Source organism: Acromyrmex echinatior, chromosome 3 (assembly GCF_024713525.1).
Source record: "Acromyrmex echinatior isolate Ae372 chromosome 3, ASM2471352v2, whole genome shotgun sequence".
Lineage (NCBI taxonomy): Eukaryota > Metazoa > Arthropoda > Insecta > Hymenoptera > Formicidae > Acromyrmex > Acromyrmex echinatior.
This window is the reverse complement of record NC_141854.1, coordinates 20,143,296-20,168,339: the sequence shown is the minus strand read 5'-3', so window position 1 is coordinate 20,168,339 and position 25,044 is coordinate 20,143,296. Positions and strand designations below refer to the sequence as shown.

The 25,044-nt window shown below is 32.4% G+C and overlaps 2 protein-coding genes across 10 annotated transcripts in view; one reads left to right on the top strand and one right to left on the bottom strand.

The window, feature by feature from the left end:
* The first annotated feature begins 222 nt into the window (after positions 1 to 222).
* On the top strand, positions 223 to 1,609 carry ND-ASHI (NADH:ubiquinone oxidoreductase subunit ASHI). The gene is made up of 4 exons (XM_011056378.2): positions 223 to 382; positions 693 to 910; positions 991 to 1,149; positions 1,266 to 1,609. The coding sequence occupies exons 1-4, from the start codon at positions 289 to 291 to the stop codon at positions 1,326 to 1,328; spliced, it is 534 nt and encodes a 177-aa protein (XP_011054680.1). The 5' UTR covers positions 223 to 288; the 3' UTR covers positions 1,329 to 1,609.
* Positions 1,610 to 1,991: 382 nt separating this feature from the next.
* C3G (C3G guanyl-nucleotide exchange factor) overlaps positions 1,992 to 25,044 on the bottom strand; it is an 80,119-nt gene continuing 57,066 nt past the window's right edge. For 3 of the 9 annotated variants that reach the window (XM_087404401.1, XM_011056382.2, XM_087404402.1), the window contains 15 exons: positions 15,735 to 16,146; positions 15,222 to 15,446; positions 14,615 to 14,797; positions 14,223 to 14,530; positions 13,314 to 13,430; positions 12,355 to 12,674; positions 12,042 to 12,249; positions 11,708 to 11,731; positions 10,255 to 10,450; positions 9,883 to 10,141; positions 9,546 to 9,789; positions 9,066 to 9,240; positions 8,331 to 8,975; positions 8,115 to 8,246; positions 1,992 to 8,037 (listed from right to left, as the gene is read on the bottom strand). In XM_087404401.1, coding sequence (XP_087260527.1) covers positions 7,899 to 8,037; positions 8,115 to 8,246; positions 8,331 to 8,975; positions 9,066 to 9,240; positions 9,546 to 9,789; positions 9,883 to 10,141; positions 10,255 to 10,450; positions 11,708 to 11,731; positions 12,042 to 12,249; positions 12,355 to 12,674; positions 13,314 to 13,430; positions 14,223 to 14,530; positions 14,615 to 14,797; positions 15,222 to 15,446; positions 15,735 to 16,146 — 3,587 coding nt within the window. In that variant the 3' untranslated portion in view covers positions 1,992 to 7,898. The remainder of the gene's footprint in view (positions 8,038 to 8,114; positions 8,247 to 8,330; positions 8,976 to 9,065; positions 9,241 to 9,545; positions 9,790 to 9,882; positions 10,142 to 10,254; positions 10,451 to 11,707; positions 11,732 to 12,041; positions 12,250 to 12,354; positions 12,675 to 13,313; positions 13,431 to 14,222; positions 14,531 to 14,614; positions 14,798 to 15,221; positions 15,447 to 15,734; positions 16,147 to 25,044) is intronic. The other 6 variants (XM_087404399.1, XM_011056384.2, XM_087404397.1 and 3 more) reach the window with 6 other exon arrangements.

The following is a 25,044-nucleotide window of genomic DNA, read 5'->3' as shown; positions in this document are numbered from 1 at the left end:
TGTTTCCCTGGGATCATAATATTCGTAATAAAAGTGCAGCTATTGAAACACGGCATGGCTTATCGAGCTGTGCTGTAGACAATACGTATATTTGTGCATCCTCAAAACATTCCAACGAAAAATAATTCACCTAATCGATATTGATTTGACACTGAATTGATAATTTCACATCAATTCGACATCAAATTGACGGTCATTTCTTATTGAGATCCGTTCAAATTGAAGTCCAAGATGGAGTAGAAAGTGTAGAAACTACAAAGGTTTTAGAACGCACTCCAGAACAACAAAATGGCTCTAACCAGAGAGTCTGGTAGGCTGTCAATTCAACTGTTGAAAAATAAAGCGTGTTTGTACACTGCAGTGAGATGTTCTTCTGACAAACGTAAGTAACTATGCATGTCCTTTGCAATTTGTTTTTCATCATATTTTATATAAATAAAGCTACTACTCCACTAAATACTGTAACGAGGTTAGGATTGCTATTATTATATAATTAAATCATTATTATTAATTATTATTATTATTTATTATTATTAAATTATTGTTTCATATTCAGTGAAATATACAGTGGAATCTAGCATACAGATGCGTTGAAAAAATATATAAAAACATGTTGAATAATTGAAAGATTTGTTTTGTAACAATTATTATATAGCAAGGATGAAACTAATCGATGCTGTATTTGTCATCAGCGCTTCCATGGAACTACCTCTGGCAGCCAAAAAAATATTCAGAAAAGGAACATGACAAGATTGCCGAGAAATATAATTTGCATCCTAAGGAATATGAACCTAATCCTCCTGAGAAATACCTTGGCGACTATCCGAAACTACCCATGATAGGACCGGCTGCTAAAGACCCATACTATCCGTATGACATACCGATATTTAGGAAAAATTATCATGAAACAGTGAGTTGCATGTATAAAAGATTTCTGAAATTTATTTATCATGTTCTTTTATATATATATATCTTGTTTCCTCCTTTTAGCTACACGCTAATTTTGAAATTATGGGTGAAGATCGTTTTAGTTATGGCTATAATTATAGAATTAATCCATATGTGGGATCTGCAATATGGCTTTCAGTTATGATTTTTTTGGTTGGAATCACTTACTTGGCAAACCCTTATTCGACTATTCAAATAAGGGTCAGTACTCCAAATAGCATTTTTTATATATATCAATGGCTACATTCAGCAGAGAAAACTAATCAGTGATTGGTTTAATTAGATATTTTAATACTCTAGCAATATAATTGTTTCAGATGGAGAGACAGTTTCCCAAGGAGGATGTAGTACACTATTCATTTGAACCAGCAGATTCGTGAAAATAAGACGAGTAGCCTCGAGTAAATATAATATATATATAAAACAGCAGTCTAGTATAATGTATAAATACATATGAGTCGTAATATATACATATATATGTATACATAGTATTTATATTACAACACATATGTCTTTGTTGTGTTATAATATTTCTGCAATATTTTTCGTCACTTGTTGTAACTTTAGTTTTTCTCTCTTTCTCTCTCGTCTTTCTCTATTTGCAATAGAATCTTTAAACTGTATTTTATGAAAAAGTAATAAATTGCTAATTGATACCTTATCATGATTAAATAATTCGTTGCCTATATATACAACTCTTAATCCTAATTTCATAATACTTAATAAAATATAAAGAACTGCTGATATTTTCTAATTTCTAATAAAACATATGCAATTAAAAATTGCAGTTTAAAATTTAATTGATGAAATGATATTTAAAAGATTTAAAAATTTTTTAAATTCAGTTTCTTGAATTAAGAGAATACTTTAAAATGAAATATCCTATTATTATTAAGCTATTATTTTTCATAAATGTACATATTACATAAATAGGCATCACACATGTACACAATTATAAATCTTTGTTCTCCAGTACACTAATTTTTCTTTGTTTGTTTTTATTGAGATAAGCAAGAACGCACTTAGTTACAAAACTGCAAAAGTACCATCGACTAACACATTTTTATTTCATTTCTTCGTACATTCATTACAAAGAAAGCAATAACATTTGATCCAAAACTCTTTACGCACACAAATCGTCCGTAATACAAAGGAAAGAGGAAAAATATATATCTGCGCAAGATATACAAGTTTCGCGAAGTGACATTAATTGCGTCGACATGGAAAGATCGTCCGAATACAAATTGTATCCTTCGTACCCGTGACGTACACGGTGTATGGACCGTACTAAAAAATACAGATAGAAAAATATGACGATAGGCTACGGAATAAAGTTATACATATGATGAAAACGCGTGTGAGCATGATGTATATTTCATCCGTGTGTCTCTGTTGAAACTTGCCACGGTTATATCGTTACAGTCAAGAGGGACGTCGTGGTGACACTTAGTAATTATCACGTACTTATTTGATATGCTTAATCAATTGTTCGATCCCGTTTTTTTTCTCAACAATTGTATATACCTCGTTATAGTGCAGTTTCATAAATTCTTACGAATGATACATATATATTCCGTAAAATATTGAATGGTGCTCCGTTGTCACATATTCGCCTTCCTCTCGACACGTTTAAACGGTCTAAAAAGTACGCCCTGTATGCTTCTGAGAGATATACGAAATATTGAATATACGCGTTATCACGAGTATACAAAGATTCAACGCCGTCAATTGGAGAAAGCGATCGAGGAGAACGTGTCTCGATCGGATCCCTTCTTGCATCGCGGTATATGATGTACATTTTAATAAATTCCAAGAGTTGCAATCCCATTGTCGTCTGGTGCAAAGTAGCTGTATTCATATGACACCGAGCCCGAAGGGAGTTACCTGTTAAATGCAGCGAGATATTGCTTATATTCAAAATGTGAGCGCTTGAAACATCGATTTTATTATACCGCTATACTTTCTCTTTCGTTTCTCTTTTTACGTTCCGACTGAATTGCTAATTTCTTTATTGACTATTGTTCCACGGAGACGTCCGGATACTGGACGCAAACTTAGATCTGTATCCTCCACGTTGGATTATATGCGCACCTTGAAAAGCCACTTCTTTCAGATTATAATTAACTTTATACTTTTAATTAAAAACTTCTCAACGCAGTTAACAATCGTGATTATTTGAAATGCACGTAATTTGTTTCCTCTGTACTCTGCGTGTATGTCTGTTTACAAGATGTTTTAAAAATAAGCGGCAAAATTTTAGAAGCATATTCTATTTATAGTAAGAACGAGAAAAAGGTCATATACATATATATATATATATATATATATATATATATATATATATATATATGCGAGTTGGAAAACATTTTTTTATAAAACTATATAAGTTTTAATATTTTTTTCTAAATTCTTCTTCACTGTCATTTTAGGTTTCCCTGATATTGATGATCTTTAAAAAAAATTGTCCCGATTGCCTCATCAAAGGGCTAGATTTAAGGACCCTTTTTTTATTTTAAATTTCTCTGTTCACAGCAACATCCTGGGAAATAATAATCAGAATGATTTCCTGTTGCCTTCTATGCTTTCCAAATTATTAATAACTTTATTAATAAATTATAAATACTATTTGTTTACGGCAAAAATTGGCAAAAATACTTTGTCAAAGATTGCTTAGAAACATCTTTCTTTCGCAATAATATATATCATGTACTAATATGTATCATGTACTATCATTCAAAATATTAAAAAATTTTAAATTTTACCACACAAAGCGCGATATAATTTTTGAGAATTTCCACTGCAGAGAGAGTAACTAGAGCACTCGAGTTTTAAAATGTTCTTATAAATAAAAATCCAAAGAGTTTAAACTGGGATAACGTGCAAATCATGCAATGATCCCCATTTACCAATCCGATTGGTATATAATTATCAAAAAATTCTGTTATAAATAAAAAACATAACTTGAACAGGAAGCGTTTCTTAATTCTTAATGTTTATATGATTTTTATTCTTTTTTTATTCTTCTGATAAGCTAAAATACGCTAAAGGCAATTTATTTCTAAAACATCCTGTATAAATATATATGTATAAATAACAAAAAAATTTATGTTACGATCGTTATCGTGTTTACGATTACACGGTATAAGCAATTGAATCAATTTCTGGACCATTGAAGTTGTATTATTATAGACAGTATTTTAATACACACACCTTATACTCACTTTCTTCTTCTTTCTCTAATAATTACCGTCCTATAAGTAGCGTTTTACGGATATGTCATCTTTATCGCTGCGTAATAAATACGAAACGTAAATCATTGAAAAGCGTCAATACGTACTTCTATGTATGCGTGATATTTCCTAAATATTTACCGTGAGATCTACGCGAGTGCAAAGTTACATACAATCTTTCGAAGGACTTGGTAAAACACATCGATAGTGATTAGTATTACTTATTTCGGTATTTGCTACGGACGAAGACCGGCCCAAAACGACGCGGGACATCGCGAGTACGGATTCCGCGTTCTTTGCCCGCGACGGTTTGCGCGGGTTCCTCGTTTTATCACCTTCCACTTTGACGATACACGCAGAAAAACGTTAATCCATTTGTTCGGCGAGAGTTATTTGATTCGATTCCATCAGAATTTCGAGCCGTGCGCAAAATACGCGCCCGGTCGAAAAGAAAAAGGGAAGCCCAACACGCAACGGGAGGGAGGGCCAAACAATTCCGACGCAAGCCCGTTTTCCGACGTGGAAAAATCTTTTTTTTTTCTTTAGAACTTTAAACGCTGAAATGTACGTTGAAATATTGACAACGCGATTCGTTTCGTATTGTTAGACTAGATTAACAACACATACATATATATATATACACAATGCAATAAATATTGTACGATTGAATCCTCGAGAGTTTATAAATAAACCTCGCCTTAGAGTCCAAGTATATGCAATAAATTACACGTATTCGTAACTTTAAAGTTAACAGCGATTGCTCTTTAGAGTCCATTTCCATTACAGACTGTTCCCCCGAAGCTAAAAACATTAGCAAACGATAGAAAAAGAAAATACAGCCATGTTACTCGCCTATTCTAATTTATAGTCGTGTATCGAGTGCGAGAAGAAAGCAATTGCAGTAATTGTTTCTCCATTCTTCTTGGCAATTCAATTTCCTATTCGCAAAGCAGCTTAATTGGTCTATCTAAATCGATAAATCGAATCTAATTTCTTCGTTGCACATTTAATGGATTATCTCACTCATATTTTGGTAATACAGTACTTAAAATTATATATTTACTTTTATATATATATATATATATATGAATGTATATATATATATATATATATATATATATATATATATATTATATCGTATGTAATATAGTAAAGAGGAAATTCTGCCAATAGTCTTAACAAAATTTTCGCGCGATTGTAAAAATTATGATACACACACAGTTCCGATACGTACAATAATCTTAAAAAGGCCTTTCGACTATCGCCAGAATTTCCAAAAATATCGTACAAAATATATAAACATCAATTGTATATCAACACCGGAAGGTAAAGATGTCATTAAAAGCCTATATGTAAAAATATAGCTGCCTCAAGAAAATAATCTGACAAAGATAAAAAGAAAGTAGATAAAATACAAGTTGATTGCATGCCTCGCTTGCCATTTAATTCGTAACTGAATAAGGATAATATACAAAAAATCATGCGTGTGCGCTACTTGCGAACCTAACGTGACATCACAATGATTCTCGATCAACTTAGATTACCTATAATAAACTAGTTCAACACAATGAACTGTACATTTACAATTATCGATATAATGGTAAATACTCGCGCGGAAATTCAATTATGTGTATAATTAAATTATTTACAGCGTTAATAGATCTTTATTTACTTCTTACCTCGAGTAAATCATTTAACTTTAGCTAGAGTGGATAAAATCATAAGACGTACACTCGCATTCACTCGCGCACGATGTGAACTAAACATTTATGATTTATGTGTAGTAAGTTAATATAATATTAATATATATTATATACTATCGCTGCTACATACGTATTACATATCATGCGTGTAGCTAATTATTTCTCCGAAAAATTCTACAATCATTTTACGTTGCCAATAAGAGACGTAAATAAACAAAATTTTATATACAATTTCGCTTACACTGCATATTAGCCAATTTTATCACATTAATTTTTAATCAGGAATTTTCCTTTCTCATACGCAGTTGTCATAAATATCAAATAAATGTAATCAATTGTTGGAACTAAAGAGATTAAATTTTATCTTTTATCTAAGTTGTGAATAGAAGTCTGCTTTGTAGAATTCAATCTATTGATACTAACTCTTTACATATATATATATATATATATATGGCAGCTTTAGAACTACTTTTTAAAATTTCGCGTATTTATCCTGGCAATTAATTTGTCTGGATTGTTATTACCCGTACTAGAACATCAATTGTTAACTAAATGTTTAGGCCTTTTTTGTTGCTGTAGGTATCACTAACAATTACAAATCTTGATATTATACATGTGCATATGCACATCAAAGATGAAGATTGAGAATCAATAAATTGTAATTGTGATGTGTGTGTGTGTGTGTGTGTGTGATGCGTTTGCTATTATTACCAAAAAAAAAATACAAAGTATAATTTTGCCAAATAATAAACTGAAAAGGACAAAAAGGATTCATTCACTTGATTCATTCTTTAAGACGACACATGCAAACTGCTAAATTATTATATGGCAAAATTTCTCATACCATTATATCTACGAGTAAAAGCTGTATCAATATCTGTTAAATATTAAAAGCAATAAAATAGAAAAAAAAATACAGCATATTTTCAACAGAAAAAATGAATTCGATTCTTCCTTTTGATCTTGATTTGGAATGTATAAATAAAAATTAGTGTTCACAATTTTGAAGAGATTATACCGGGATTTTTTAAGAGAATTATCTATATAACTAATGATTATTGAATTAAATCAAATTCGTATTTAATTTATTTTTTTGTTTTTTAGTTCATATTTAATTCACTTAATCGCTAAGTAAGTCATGTGATTAAAGCTGAAAGCTTGGAGACCTATTAACAAGTTGCCAACAAAAAAGTGTTTTCTCTATCATCATATACAATAGTATATGTAACAGTTGCGCTCAGTCGTACCATGTGTCCCGATACGCGCGTACTAGAGCGCAAACACGAGACTACAATGGCCCTACATTAATCAACGTAATTGGTGTTCATCCTTGTGTAATCAACAGTATTCTGTTGACGCTCAAAAATTTGCTTACCTACATAAAGCTAGAAATGGACGTTCACACACATCTAAATAAATTAAAAAAAAAAAAAAAGAACATATACTACTTTATACAATTCGCTAGCAAAGGCAAATAAATAAAATATGTCTAGAATAGCTGAAGATCGGGGTTTCTTTCATAAACATTACGATAAACATCGTTACAGCTTGTAGTTAAGTATAGATTGCATATCCTCATAGTAAATACGTTATGTTGATTTGTAGCAAACAGAAAGATTGTTTAAAATGCACTGGATTAAATATCAAGTTTACTTACGTATTATGAAATTTTCTCTAGTCAATCCGAGTTTTGGCGTTTTGATTTCTGATTGATGCTCGCAAGTGTAATTACTTTAAGTTAAATAACGCGTTATGTCATATTGAATGTGCTAAATATGGAGTTCACAGTTTTGCATACTAAAATTTTCACGTGATTTAATAATATATAAGACAACCTCATAGAGGCTGTCAAATGGGATAGGGATAGACTCGCTAACCCTTTCACCGCTCTTAGAGCGTTCTAGAATTTTTCTTGTTTATTTTTTTCCGCAAAAAGTATATACCTATATAAATATAAACTTCCTAATTCACCATTTCAACCTTTCGAGACGCAGGCAGTGAAAGGGTTAGGTATATTCTAGTTTTGCGGCTGTGCTTTCTTGCCACCACGTGGCTTGATGCTCTCGGAAATTTGCCACATCGCCTCCTCACAGAGGAAATCACTGAAGTTGTTGAAAAACGTCATAATGCGTTCGTGTTTCTTGAAAGAGTACGTACTGTAAAATAATAATCATAGTAATACTTATAACATTAAGATTTATTAATGATTTGTGATGCAAACACAAATGCTTACCCTTTCTTAAATCTTTTCATATTTTCAACAATATTAAATTGTTGCCATCTCTTGGAGAAATTTATAGTGCCATCTGGTAATAAATCATTATTTCCAATATGCACAAATGTAAGATCTTGCAAAACAAGTCCGCTGAAATAAGAGAAACATACATACATTTTTGATAGATGAAATTTTTCGTATTTTTTGAGCAACGACAAATATTTATATTCTTACATGTAAGGAATGCATGGCGGTTGTGTTTCTGCTAAAGCTTGTCTATAAGCTCGGAAGCTACTAGAGCTATCAATAAGAGCACAATATTCCTTGAGACCTTCCGTAATGTGCTTTTGCCATTCAAGTCTCCTAATAGGTGCACTATCTAATGCAGATAATAATGCGAGATAGCTGTTAAAATTATTAATTTTCCTAAGGTGCTTCATTATTTTAATGAACTTTACGACATATTTTTCCCTATCCTTCGCTTCATTTTCTAATCGGTGTTCTAATATTCTAGATCGTGCCCAGTACGACATTTTATTAAAATGTTCAGTAAATCTTGTAAGATTCGGACTTCTCTCTTCGTTCTGTTCTTGCGCCCAAATCAACACTTCCGGAATTTCTATTTTCATAAACAAATCGGCATCAAGTAGTGTCATTTGTTCCGCAATCTGTTCGCTTTTAAAATCTAATAAGGAAGCTTGTTTCGTTGTAACACTTAGAGACGAGAGAATTGGTTGTGCTGCTTGTAATTGCTTCATAGTGTGCTTCTCTAAAATTTTAACTCGCAACGCTTTGGCCATAGTGAGATCTCCGCTGCACACTAATTGCTGTACAAATTCCATTAAAGTTTGCAGAAGAATGTCATCAAGATCAGATATTCTGTAAATAATTAGTTATATTATAAATCGCAATCAAGCTTTATAAAAATATGTGCGCGTAATTAATATAGATAACAGAGTCTCTACTTACGTTAAATCACTTACAACTCTAACAAGTAAAGAAAATGCTTCACGTGCGGCTCTTTGTTTAACAACATCTGGAGAACATGAAAAACGTTGATGACGTCTATGTAGTTTACGAATTAATTCTAATGGTTGTATGAAAGTTCTGTACGTTGTTAAAAACGCTTCTTGATACAGGAAATCTGCAAAAAGTGCATTGTCTTTATTAAAATTGAATTCATTCACCTTTATCTATAATTTTTGTTATATTTATCGTTTTTTATATGCAATATCGTGCTTTAAATATTTCATCAACCTTTAAATATTTCATTACCTGATTCTTTTTCATCTATGCAGCATAAAAAGATATATAAATAATATAATAAAGCATATTTTAAAAAATTATATTTTAATTTTAATAAAATTAAATTACTCATAAAAATTTTAAGCTTTATATATCTTAAGTTTAATGAAAAGTTAAACGAAGAGTTTAAGAAAAAGTATATACCATGTTTATTTGCTTTTGTCGCGTGGATTAATAATGCATCCGGATGTCCACCACGTATATCTGGACCTTCTTCATCTGGTTTTTTTAATACTAAGTATTTGTTAATATCTAATTCATCTAAAATGCTATCATCTTGATCAATATCTCTTAACTCAAGAGTATTTTCATCAACTGATATGGAAGAAAGTGCATTACTAGCAGGTCTAGACGATGATAATACTGTATCCATAATAACATTATTATTCTGAAATAAAATGATTACAATCATATTAATACTTAATAACTATTATACAATTATAATTCCATAATAATAAGAACGCAATAGTAAAATTATTACATTAATGTTTACCAATTTTACTGGAGTGGAAGGTGTAAGATCTTTCTTTTCATGTATTGGCTCCTCCGTTTTTAGAGGTGTTGACGTCACAAGAGGATCCGAATTATGAATACTCTGCATGCTAATGGTCGGTTTTGGTGATATTGGTGGAGGTGTAATGTTTGATTTAATGGAACGAGATCTCTTTGGTGGTAATGCCGGAGGCAGACTAGAATTATTTGTTGTCTCTACTAAGCTCGGCGTCGTAGTTACAGAAAGGCTAGATAAAATACGACCTCATGATGATTCTATTTTCTTTAACAATATGCTAAAAGTATCTATAAAAAAAAGTAAATAACGATAACAAAAACGATATAACTTATAGAATGATACCTTGAATTATCGTGTAGAGCAGTCACAGTGTGTGTCATGAAGGAACACGATTGGGTTGTAGTAAGAGACATCTCGTGTTGCTGCCATTCTGCTTGCATGGAATTGTAAGCTGCTACAGAATGACGGGTACCAAGACCAGAGATGAAATCATTATTACTATGGGAGCAGTTCCCGAACATCTCCATGTATGCCATAACTGAAATACGTGTAAGTAAATAAATTAATATAAATTTCATTTAAAAAGTAACTATTATTATAAATTATTCTATAAAAAACGGATTTTTTTAAATGGCGTATAATACAATTGATAAATGCAAGCACGAGATATGTACTGCAATAAAATATTAAAACACGTGGTATATGTGTGGATTGCATGAAAACACTGATGCACAAACAAATCTTATGTAATTATTATTTCGATAAGCGATGTGTAAAAATGAAAAACTCACTGGAATGAAAGTGAAATCTTTTAAACAACATTTTATGTAAGGCTATAGATATTATATTCACTTGTTACACTCAATTTGTGCTATAGATAGAAACAAGCACGATAGAAACAAGTGCTCTAGTAATTATAGACTTAATTAAAAGTATACAAATTAAGAAGGCTTCACATTAATACACAGTTCTTATACTTTAGTATTCACTGCATTCTTTAATTTTAAGTCCGTTTGTCTTAACGTAAGAAAGAAAACTAAACTTTAAGTCTGTTCAGCAGCTGATGAAGTGTAACTATTAACTGAGTATTAGTGAGAGAGGTCAAAATAATTAGAAAAAGAACACGACGCCTACATAAACTCACTAGAACTGCCTTTCATTCATCTGTATTAATGAATTGTATAAAATTCGCAAAATTTTTCACATTTTTAATATTTAAAATGTATTAGTATCTGTCCTTAAATTACATAATAAAAATGTAGTTTTTAATAAAAATATAGTTTTTAATGTAAATATAAAATTTAATGTAAATATAATGTAATATAAAATCTTAGGTAGATCAAATATGGAAAGAGATTGCAATATAAAATAAATAGATAATATTAACGGTATTAATCATTATGTGTGTGTAACAATATAATATGTGTACAATATGTGTACAATATATTGATGTATATAATTATAGATTATACCAATCAAAAAATATATTTTTCAATTAGTATAATATTCAGCATCATAGCAAAAACTTCCGCATTATTATATCTATTATATTAAATTAAAAGTAAGCCAAGAATAAGCTGCAGTTATCAATAAAAATTCAAGCTCAATATCAAACAATATCATTTTTTTAAAATATTAAGGATGAGAAAAGAAATATAATAATTAATAAAAATAGAACAGTAAACATGCCGCAAGAGAAGCCTGGAATGTAAATATGTGAAACATAGGATATTAACTTAGCGTGAAAATGTTTGCCGAAGGGGTAGTTGAATTATGTGGGCAGGATCCCACTTACCAGAATATGCCACTGATTGGAACACTGGGGGATACAAAACATTGCATCAGTTTTAACCTACTATCAAAAGGTAATTTGGAATGCCTAATATATTATTTTATTTGGAATCACTTTCGTGTTGATAGATTGTATAAATTAAAGATTATAATTATTATGCAAAATTATTACACTAGCTCGCGAAGAGTATTTATTAATGCGGTATTTTTCAAAATTCATGTATTTTAAAAAAATTGACAGTAAAAAAATAAAGCATCAATTATCAATGTTATTAAGTATTCTGTTGATGTCTTTTATCTCATTACCGATATTAATAATTAATAAAAAGATTACTTACTATGCCGCTTCTTTAGAGGCAGAGGAGGTGGTTTATTGATATCCAGACTATCTCCGTTACTAGTATGCAAAGTGCAAGTGGATAAATGCTCATTTTCTGGTACATTATCATACTGCGACGGCTGTCGTTCTTTTCTTCGCTTGGATCGCTTTTCTGGCAATGCTGGAGGCGCTCCGTTAGAATCGGATGTAACTATTGATTCCATTTCCTGCACATCATAGATACACATCATAGATACATCGAGTAATTAAATTATTAAAAAATTAGAGCACATAAAAGTAAAAAAATAAAACAAAAACATAACAACACCCACATTTACCAGTTTCTCTAATAAAGCTGGGTCCCCATTTCCAGACATGTTAGTCGTGCTAATAGTACTTTTGGAACTACTCATCGTCTTCTGTGTAAAAATAGAGCCGTTACTGTCCGATGATAATTTGGTCTGAGAAAACGACTGTTGCTGTGTACTATACGATTGAGAATTATAACTAATGCTGCTCTGCTGCGACGATCTCTTGGATGTCAAGCTGGACGCGGTGGTATAACTTTGGGATGAACTTCGTTGAGAATGCATAGAAACAAAGCCTGATTCTTGCGTTTGTGTAGACAATCGCTCCATCTTTCCTTCTATACCTAAAACAAAATTAATTTGAAACAAGCTTACTCAGAATCTAAAGCAAAAAGACATCATAAATAAATTCACAAAAGTTGTCAAATTTTCTTACGAAAAAACATTTTAACATTTTCCCAACTAAAATTAGATCTACGTGACATTTCACAAAATATCTATGTTACCACTACAATAAATGAAAAAAAGAATGCTATTTTGCTTGATTTCGCTGTGCTTTGGGTGAAGATCTATACGATACTGTTTATTCACGCGGCTGGAAGGTTGATGCTACCTACGCAACTTGTTCCACTAACTATTTTCAGAATTCTTGCATAATTTTAGCATCGCATTTTTTTTCCTTTTCCAATGTAAATAATTGGAAATACTTGAGTAAATAAAAAAGTTATGTAACTCAACAACAAAAATGATAAATAATTTTAAATGTTCTATTAATTTATGTTATTAAGAAATAAATTTTTCTTAGCTTGTTATTGCAACATGTATGTAATTTTAATTATTAATTGACCAATATTACTGATTAATCAATTCTCTCTCTCTCTCTCTCTCTCTCTCTCTCTTTCTCTCTCTCTCTCTCTCTCTCAAGTAAATTATTTATTCTCATAATAAAAGATATTATTTCTAATAGCAAAAAATTTACACACCAGTAAATGGATTAAGCATTTCTTGAGGTGTTTGTTGACCTAGCAACATAGTACTTGGTATATTAGTTTCAGAACCATCCCAGCAATTACAGTTTGATGTACCATTAACTTGCATGCCTACAAGAATACAGAATATACGTTACTTTACAAAAAATCTGCAATCTAATATCATCATGACAAATATAAAAAATAAACACACAAACACGAACTCACAATCAGTTTAATATTTAAAAAATATAATATAATAATACACACATTCTTCCCAAGAAGTACTAATAATAGTTTTTACTTTATAAAAATGGTGTAAAAATTAATTATCTCACTAGTGCGCTATGTATCCAATATTATGTAAAGCTTCTAAAATACTTTCACAGTTTATACTTAACGTTATAAACTTCAACCGCTTATTAATAACTAGGGTATTTAAAGCGCGAGGGAATCTTGGATCCATAATAATCGCGATTTTTTAAAATAAAATATTTAATCCTAATCACAAATAATAGAAATTTATTTGTATAGCTCGAACGAACGTTCGATTGTAGACTGACACAGAAACCAAGGCAAGTAGAATGACAAACTAATATGCTGAGTAAGCGTCGACCATGGACTATTCATTTTACGCATATGGCAATGTATTTACAACAATTCTTTCATAGTACCATTTCAAATATTATTCGAAAAAATTAATGTCTAATCGCGAGACTCGGTAATGATATCGTATGCATTAAAAACACTTTATGTTATGTAATATAACACAATATAATTTTATTATTATATTACATGCATCAAAATTTTTTAATAATTAACAATTATATTTAAGCAATATTATTAAAAATAAAGTTTCAATGTAGAACACTCGAATGATACCACTACAAGTAAATATTTTAGTATAAATTATTTGAACGTTACCTTGGATAGTAGCCATGAGACTTAGGTCCATACTGTCATTCAAAGATTCATCATTTGGTCCCATTATAGCACGAATTTCATCTTCGTCTCGGGAATGATTCAGAGCCGAATCCAAACTACCGGCCGATGCGCTCAGAAGAGATGACGAATCCTCTGGAGATCGACTTCGAAGGGATACCCTATCGAGACTAGATGCCAGAAGACCTTCTGATTCGTCGAGGAGCTGTTGAGTTCTCGTTCTTCTTTTCGGCGGTAACGGAGGAGGTGTACCAGAAGAGCTATTTTCCTCCGACAAACATACATTTGTTCTACAAGGGATCGAGCGTTTCTACGTTCAACTTTCAATGATAAGTAATTAATTATTCTCCTTTTTATAGCGAAACAAATGTTACCTATCAGGTAGAGGGGGTTTCGGGGGTGGACTAGAATCCCGTAAAATCGACTCGGAACTATGCGAGCTGCGAACCAAGCTACTACTTGCTGCCGTTTGTTCCAAGATCTGTCGCTCTCTTGGTGTTAACGGTATATCCGGTAGAGAATTTCTTTGTGTTAGTTCCGACCCATATCCGGAAGTTCTATAATTTATAATAAACGTTATATTGGATTTTGGGCAAAGTTTCTATCGATTTCATTCATAATTTATCCTTCAATCATCTTCATATGAAATATCAAAGATTATTCATGAAATTCAATTTCAATATTAATGTTACACTTTATAATATTCGTGAAAGCATTTCATATTAAATAATAATTAATAATCAATTACATATAATTTTCCATTATATATCAAGCATATTAAAGTTTCATATCATCATTAATGTTATAATTAGATGTTCCTATATTGTTTCTATTAAATCTCCAGCTATATTATCAATGCATTAATTCGTATATATTTTATATTTACTTCAAAAATATACTATTTTCATTTTGATGACGATTCTTTTCGCTATTTCGAGATATATTGTACTAAAATTTAATTCATTATTATTACAAAATTACCTATTATTATTTGTAGCAGACGGGGGTTTCTGCTTATTAGCGATTTTCTCATGCGCCAGAGCTACTAGATTTTTCACTGCTTCCTCAACCAGTCCAATAACGTGCGTCACGTTTTCGGTGTCCAAAGCGGAAGATTGATCACCATGCAACAGCACATCGTCGCAGAGTTTCAGCAATTGCGCTAACGCTTGGTACACTTGATTCGTGGCAGATCCCAATGTGGAGCTGCAAGTACCAGGATAGAGGATCGAGAAAATGTGATTAATCAATTCTTTCTTATACTGCAATTTAAATCTAGATAATTCTTTTTTGCTATAAAGTTATAACATTCAAACAAAATTCTCCATAAAATAAAACACAATATCGCATCATATTGTTTAGTAAAGTAAGCAGAATAATAAATTAAATAAAATAATAAAACTGACTTTTTAAAAATTGTTCTAATACTTCTTCTATATTCTCCTATAAAGCAACTATTAGATAATGAAACTATTTTGCACACAAAATAATCACCTGTTCTCATAAAGCAGATAAGATTTTAACGCGTTGTGTATCGTGGTAACGGTATCAAGGACAATCGTGCCATTCCCGGGCAGCATCTCGAGCTTCTTCTTGGATACGACATCCCGAAAGTGAAGCAACGCTAGCTGCACCTGCCGTACGTGGATGTGCAAGTCGCGCAAGGGATTCTTATCCAGAGCGGTGCCGGAGTCGTTGGAGCCCGGAGCGTTCTTGTCCCGCGGCGTACGCGGTGACGAGGGCGAGGCGGCCCTCGTGGCCGCCCCGCTGCCTCCACCACCGCCACCGCTGCCGCTACCAGGAGAACGCATGTGGGAGAGCTTTTCCAGAAAGTCCTCCTTGAAGGAGCGCGCACGACGCGCTAATTTACCGCCGCGCGCCTTCCCGCCGAAGCGCTCCTCGACTTCTGCAACAAGAAAAAGTTCCATATAAGTTTTAATATCAAAGACTCAGAAAATTACTTTAATTTTCCTTACTCTCATATTACTTCTGTGTACTTCGTTATTTCTTTTTTTATTCCACTCGCTTATTTTATATTCCTGAAGAAGATAACTACAGAGAATTTTAAAAACTTGAAAATTTCTATGAAAGATTTTTTTCTAAAAGCAAACATTTTCTTAACATTTCTCGATAACGTTTCGAGAGTTTTATCGAAAAATATTGAAGCTCGATCCCGACTGAAAAGATTTGATACAAAATAATTCCATTTTATAACATCAGAAAATCGCCTTAACTGTTTTTTAATTTATTATTATGTTTATTACCATTCATTTTTCAGAAATTTTTTAAAGAATTGATTCTTTCACTGCAATAAAAAAAAGAATAATTATTAGGTGTTGGAATTAATTCGTAGCGTTTTTTAATGAAAGAATGTTATTTATTTCACATGAGCATTAAAAAATACATTAATGAAAGTACTTCCCATCACTTGTAAAACGCTACGAATTAATTCCAACACCTAATAATTTCTAACAAAAACGCAAAGTATATATTCTTTAAATGTCTATTTTCTAATCACACATATTTTTTAATCACACATCAAAAGATTTTTTGGAAATGTATCAAGAATATAATTCTTTGAGAAAGAGACACAATTCCATATCAAAATTCTGAAAATAAGTTATTAAAAATAATAAAAATATCATTTATCTATATATAATTTTTTGTCTGTATTTTAATCTATTATCAATCACATATATCAAAATTTAAAAACATTTTATACAAAAACGATATTTTTTATGATGATATCCCATATCTCTGTTTAATGCGTGATTTATAATATAATCCTGAGCATATTTGATCCGGAGATAAAATATTGAAATATTTACGAGAGAATGTTTTCCCTATTTACTTTTTTTAAAATACATGTAATATGCACATGTGAGTTTTTTCCGCGAAATAAAATGCACGAAGGCAAATGGGATTAAAATCTTGCAAACTTTTTTCACCGATTATAACTTGGCAATCTAGCGAGCTTTTAAAGCTCTTTAAAACCTTTTATAATAACTTTTATATTATGAATTATATATAGAGTGATGATGACTTTCTTTCACTTGTTACCGAAACTTTAAAAATTCATAGAGAAAGTATTTATTCTATACGAATAAAAATTGATATGTCACAGACAATACTTCTATAATTAACCATCACTTTTTTCCAAAAAGTTTTATTTAATTTATATATATATTAGATATTCATAATATTCTTCGACTTTCCTTGGGCTCTCTATATATAATATAATTCTTAGAATTTTCCTTTGGCTTCCTATATATACTTGTATATCTATAAAATTAATAAATCTATAATAATATAAAAGCTATTATATTTATTATTTAAATTTATTTAATTAAACCATCATGTAAACTTACATATTAAAATAACATACAATATACCTCTCCTTATTAAAACTACTAACTTCTAATAATAAAATAATAAATAATTATTATCAAAAAGAGAAATTTAATTTTTACCTTTTAATTTACTTATTCAAACTTTCTCACACCCGATGCTATTTTCAGAATAATCTCGAGCAGAGAGATTTGTTACAGGGAGAAATGTAAGTACAACATCACACTGCAGGATCACTCGATCAAATAGAACTGTGAACAAAACCGAACGATACGTAGCTAAAAGCAGTCCTGTCTCATCTGTCACGTGCCTTCCACAATGCGGACAATATTTTTCTGGGCACACGCACGGGATCCATGCACGTCGTCGACTTCATCGCGGATCGCAGTTATACTGTCAGCCCGTTGCACACGTGTACGAAACGAACGGCCATTGCATACCGCCAGGCGCGGCGGGTTCCTGCCTTTTTCCACGGAGTGCTAATGCCAGCCGTGCCACTTGAATTAAAACGAAAACGGCTGCGGTGCACCGGTGCACCGGACGTGCAATGTGTCTGTGGTGTTATAGCTAGTCCTAAGTACCTGGGAAACCTTTCTTCCCCGGACCTCGCCAGCAAGAGCAAAAAGTAGGTAATTCGCTTTTCTCGCCTGCCAGTCGCCGCGTTCGTGAATCGACAATCAATAACGGTCCCTTGTGTCTTGTACGTTGAAAATCCTAATGTGAAATCTTTTAATTTTCTTCGGTGTTGCCAGAATAAAAAAAAATTTATACCAATCGAATGGCAAAAATGTACAAGATTCAATCAAAATGTATATCAATTTACATAATTTGTCCATTTCATCTGTAATTTATTATATTTTCTGCGTTAAAAATATATATAAAAACATACAATTTCTTTCTTTTTTCTCACAAAAATATGTATTCTGCTATGATATACAGAGAATTTTTCAATTAAATAATTCAGAATTTATATGAATTCAGAAATATATAACGTGTAGTACAGGCGATAGGAGTCAACGCTGGTTATCAATTAGCGCAATTCTTAATATTAAATATGTAAATCTTAACTTTGGATGTTTCCACTCATGGTTTGAGTCATCAGCAATCTTTTCCTCCTAACACAACGGTTGGATTATTGCATTTTTTTTCAACCGACGGTCAAAATGACAAGACATAAATAGATCTTTCAGTTAATGTTTTAAAATTTTGACGATAATTTTTAATTTATTAACAATGTACAAAATGTTGCATACGACATATTTATTAACATATTTAATTATTGGCACTGACTATGTGAGCTTGAGTTCTCAATGCCACTCAGCTTTCAAACTTTATGAGTATGTATGACTTATCTCGCAACAGTTAGCGGTTCAATTTTTTGAGAGGAAAAATGTTGAAGATTTAATTTGTAATGCAATAATCCAATTGTTGTATTAGGGAGTTCAATTCTTAATGACCTAGATATGAATATTACTGTTCGTTCCAAGAGGAAAGTCCGTTAAGAGTTGCAGCACAAAAATCGAAATTGCTTAGAAATAATAGCGCATAAATAGAAGATATATTTTGCATAGCTAGATAGCGTAATTTTACAATTTTAAATGACTTAGGGATGAATATGTTCCAAGAGGGAAGTGCCTTAAGGGATGCAGCGCAAAAATTGAAACTATGTGAATATAAAAGCGCATAAATAGCGCATAAATCCTATGTATTTAATTTCTCAAATTGGTTATTATTAACACATGGAAGGACTGACTGACAGCCTATTCAGCTTCCCCGAAAAATTTTTTTTTGCGAATTTTGAGAACACATAAATAGCGCATTATATAATTATCATATAATTTATTCATTAAGATTTAGTTTATTAAGTACTGGGGAGGGGGTCAGCTAAGCAGACGTATTTATGTGTGGAAAATGTTGCAAATATGCAATTCTAGACGTTAGAGAATTAAAAAATATGTTAATTTCAATTAATCTGTCATTTTCCGCGATTCCGATCGATTCTTATGTCACGTTCATGTGATAGGATACCTATACATATATAAGTATATAAGTATATAAGTAATAAGTATATAAATATAGTAGTAGTATAGTATGGTATAATATAGTATAGTATAGTATAATAGTAGTAGTATATAAATATGTATATAAGTTAAATATACGCGCAAAAAAATTTAATTCCCAAAGCGAGTTCCTTCGTTGATACGGGGGGACATTGATATTGCGTATCGATCCTTCGGTTTATTCTAAATAATTTATTACAGCAATATTTTTCTGAACTATCATCGCACTCGATGCATCGCGATACGTCGCCCCGGCTGCAGAGGCCATTTTGGCTGGCGCCGAAAGTAATGGAAGCGATAAACATCGTCAGAATGAACTTCGCAAATTTATTACCCCACGTAAATTCCTCCCAAAACTTCAGCGTTTCCCTGAAGTAACATTGCTTTTTATGAACAAAGGTATTTGCACGAAAAATCCGAAGGTATTTAGACGCTTATAAAGGCTAATGGAATCGTATATGTTAAAAAAAAAATTTCAATAAAATATCATATAATATTTCGTAAAATATCATATTTAATATACATCAAAATATTACGAAAATAACACAAAATAACAGAACTCCCCCTCCCCTCCAGCTATTAATAAAATTCAACCTGTCGGAGCAATAAACTTCTCTTTTTTTTCTCTCTCTTCGTTTTAACTGAATACCACAAAAGTTGCTGAAAACATTGTTTATTTCTTTACTTATCAAAGATTATTTCGTATAATGCAACAGTGATTTAATGTGCGTGAATTACGCGATCTAGGAGAGATCTGCCGACGTGCGTGCGTATAGGAATAAATCAAGTTCTATTCACGAACTGCGGCCCGAAATCTCAATCAGACGTAATTTGCGCCAAAGGCACAAGGTTTGACAAGCCGATAGAGATAATGGAGATGAGAACACACAGAGACAAGGGAAGAGACGGGCGAGGGAAGAGGAACGGGGGTGGGCCGAGGGAACGCGCGGTAGACAGGAGAGATGCAAATTGCCGTGATTGACTGTATTCACGAACCACGTTCGACTCCCACACGTGTTATCCGTGGGAATGCGCGTGCATATTGGGGAGCGCGATACAATAGACGTGGCATGCGGTTATTTACAAACCGCGACACGCGGAATTATTTTGATCGTACGAGACCTTCGGTCGCGCGAGAATACCCATCCGATTATGCAAAACCATCGTACACCACTCGGTAGGTGACAAATAGCAATAGACAAGCAACGTTCCCCTTTGCCTTTCCATGTCACTCGTCACGTGGTAGATGGACATGCTTCCGTTATGGCGTTATCTATCAATCGTAATAACAGATATTGTATATTAAAATGACTTTTTAATTTTAGAACTGTTAAAATATTTGATAATGGTAATTACAATCCAATATAAATTAATATTTAAATGTGAATTCTGATTTTGCTGTCGTGCGACGATCAATTGATTATTAAATAATAATTATCTTAATGTTAATTTTAGTAATATTTGCTGGAAAGAAACCCTCCCTAATTTATAATTCGCCTACACACGTAATACATACACATTACAGACGTAAATAAAATTTGTATATAAGTATAATATAGAAATTGTAAATTGTGACGAAATAGCGTAAATAAGTCTTATGAATTAATGAACATGAAATTTATGGTGAGAATATGTAAAGAAAATTGCTTGTGAATTTATAGAGTAATCTAGTATTGGATTTGCTTGATATATTACGGGCTCGGCAGCAAGCATTGCTTCGTCCAATACTGTATTTACCAGTAAAATTCTATTGATTCGCGACATAACGGGCTTTCACGCTATAGCAAATACGGTGATCCGCGGAACGTGATCAAGAGTGTTTAAAGTACGCAGGTACGCGCTCTGTGAAATTTTATGGCGATGAAATGATCGCATTTATGAATATATCGCTACGCTGGTACGAACGTTTCATTGTTAATGCGCATTATCTGTGGATGTAACAACGCTAATGTACATGATGAAATATTTATCAGAAAATAACGCATATATCATTTATATATAATGTAATAATAATAATGTATGTGCTGTATAAACTTTATTGTAATTTTTGTGTTAATAAACTGTAGAAATACTAAACCGATTTTCGAAAAACGTATCACAGTCTAAAAACGGACAAATTTTGTTCAAATTTTGGTTTAAAGAACTCTAAATCACTCTAATATTTTAACAAGTAGATTAATACGTTCTGTAATATTCTTTTCAATCGTAGTAAGAGGAAATGTCTGTCAAGGCAACGTAATCATAAGCGAGTGTTCAACGAGTCTCGAGTTCTCCAGGCCTCTCTTCCTTCACCCTTTATCGATCATCGTGCGTGCTCATATATGCGGGGTGCAAATCCACCAAAACGCCCTTTAAGCGAAACAGTAAGCCCGCGCACGGCTACGGAAAATACGAAAAGCCCCCGGAATGCGATCGGACACGATTAGAATCGAACAGGCGCGTCGTATCTCGAGCGCGGATTTGCGGTGTGTTGACCACCGCGGATTTCGCGGTGATGCATGCATGAACGACGATATATCTGTATGCGCACGCATATATACGTGGGCACTGTGCGATTGTGTCCGCAGTGGTAACGAGGAGCTCGGCACAGTGATGAACGGTCAACCATCGGCACGATTAAAGGGACACACGGCGGGAAAATTATCGCGACCACCAGTAAACTCCACAGTACAGCTCTCGCTGCATCGTCGCGATAACGGTGGAGAGACACGCTGTAATATCGTTCGCGGCAATAATATTCCGCGCCACGTGCGACGCGGAAACACGTAGCTCGCTAATGAAAAACCTGGCCGCGATAGCGCGGCGTTGTTGTTAATTACTCTCGGCGCCCGAGACTTTTGCGCCGTTGATGATGACTCCCGGCAGCCCGAGTCCATTTTTTACGAGTAATGAATATTTAACTCGACTGCACGATCCATTTCTCGCAAAACGGTGGCAGTCCCGAGGGAAATGTACACCGTGTAGGAAAATGCGAATTATTGTCGAGATTAGATGTATCGTTCTTGATAAATCGTGCTAAATATATATCACTCCGGATAAATTATTGAGCAAACAAGTTTCGTTAAACGTATCTGTTACACATAGTTTTGGATAATCCTTTCGATTTATCACGGCGATACATCGGAACGATTTCCGCGGAACTAATCTCGTAGATTAATCTACATAATCTTGCATACGAAGTCGAGATTGGAAACTCTCCAGAATTCCACGCTCAGGTTCGGAAATCCGTATAAGACATTCTACGTACATGCATATTGTACATGCATACGTTATAATATTTTCGAGATTATTTAATTACATATTTAAATAAAAGTTTTTTATTAAACGTATAAAACTATATAAAAACAAGAAAATTAAATATATATATTAATATATATATTAATAAAAAACTTTTATTTAAATATGTAATTAAATAATCTCGCAAATATTATAACGAGTTTATGACAGATTAATTAAGGTAAAAATTTCATCATTGATAAAATATATTAGGTGTTGGAATTAATTCGTAGCGTTTTTTAATGAAAGAATGTTATTTATTTCACATGAGCATTAAAAAATACATTAATGAAAGTACTTCCCATCACTTGTAAAACGCTACGAATTAATTCCAACACCTAATAATTTTACGAACATTATAACGAGTTCGTAACGGATTAATTAAAGTAAAAATTGCATCAATAATCAATCATTTTACGAATATTATTATGACGAATTTATGACATATTAATTAAAAACTTTAAAAAATCTTGTTTATAAAATTATTTTTATCAAAAGTGAAATAAATCGAGTTAAAAATAATTTCTATCGAGGGGATAAAATATTTCTTATATAATATTATATGTATAAGATTTTTTGTATCACTCACAAGAACTGAGTACAAACGCCATGTAATATGGCCAACGGCGAAGCTGCAAATGATACAGATCAGGATTCGATTAATTAACAATTACAAGGGTTAATGATGTTGGTGTAAACGATAATAGCATCGAGATTAGCGTTTCAAGTGTTTACGTTGGCGCTCTGCTTGTGGATACGTTTCGTCGGATGGAATTTATATGAACGACATTGCTGCGACCGCAAACAACGGAAACTCGGTGTAATTGTTTTATGGAAATCTCGCGGATTTCCATAGCGGTTACTTCTCGTTCTCGTTTCATGATGAATCAACCGACTGTAGGATGTATAAAATCATAAGAGTACAGACTTCCATGGTTTAAGATCCATAATTTTATCATTGCAAGGACATATTACGATACAAAATAACACACGAAACTCTTTTTTTTTAAATAGTATACGTAAAAATAAACGGACTCTTTTTGTCTCACATGCTGTCATTCACATCTGACAGAGTAGGTACTCTTGCAATGCGAAATGTTTCGAGAATTCCATTTTCAATTTTTGAATTAATAAATGACTGTTGAAATTTTTATCAATCGTCACAAATCGCATTTTCAGTACAAATAGAACGCATTTAAATTAAATTCTTAAATAATACCAGAATCATTAATAACGCAAAAGCAGAGTCAATAAAAATATGTGTTTAAAATCTGTGTTTAAAATCAGCTCTATATACAAAAATCAAAGAGCGATCGAGCTGTGTAAAAACAGCTCATTCAATTCTCAAGAAATATAAAAAATGTTTACATAAAATTACATATATTAAAACTATTTATTAAGAAAGAAAGATTAAAAAAGAAGAGTTTAAAGCTTCTTTTCATCTTTCAACATAAATATGCCTGTGCTTAGTAAAAGACTGTGTGTTAAAATATAATAAATATATATTTATAGATATATACAATATGTATCAACATTACTGTCTACGTATAAATTACATATATAGGAAGGATTTTAGCAAGATTGTAAATGTTCCGCGCTAGATATAATTCACGTTAAAATCATCTGTCTGCATCGGGACACGACAATCGTGATTATTCCCTCGATTATTCCGTAACCATCGAAAGTTCACCGCAGTATCGTCACATTTTGTTCATGGAGTGCTGTCGGTGTGATAAAAAATTACACGCTGTCGGATTAACGGCAGATTTCCGTGCATTTCACGAGGATGGGTGATGCAAATTCGCATGCTTTCACTTCGAAAAATGAGAAACGCGTGTGGTGAAGCACGGCGGCGAAGAGCTTCCAGCTCCATCGATTATACGCACAAACGGTTCGTTAAAGCTTTTAATGATTCGTTGGAATCGGCGTGGGCGAGCGACACGCAATCAAAGCGGACGAGGGATTCCCTTTTTTTTTCTTTTTTATTTCACTTGAGTCTCGATATTCAACCTATGCCACTGCAGGCTATGGAGAGCTTCCGAAATATTTGATCTATCGTCATGAGTGTAGGTTTTCGCTAACTGGAATAATGAGAAAAGTTCTCGCGGGTATGGAAAACA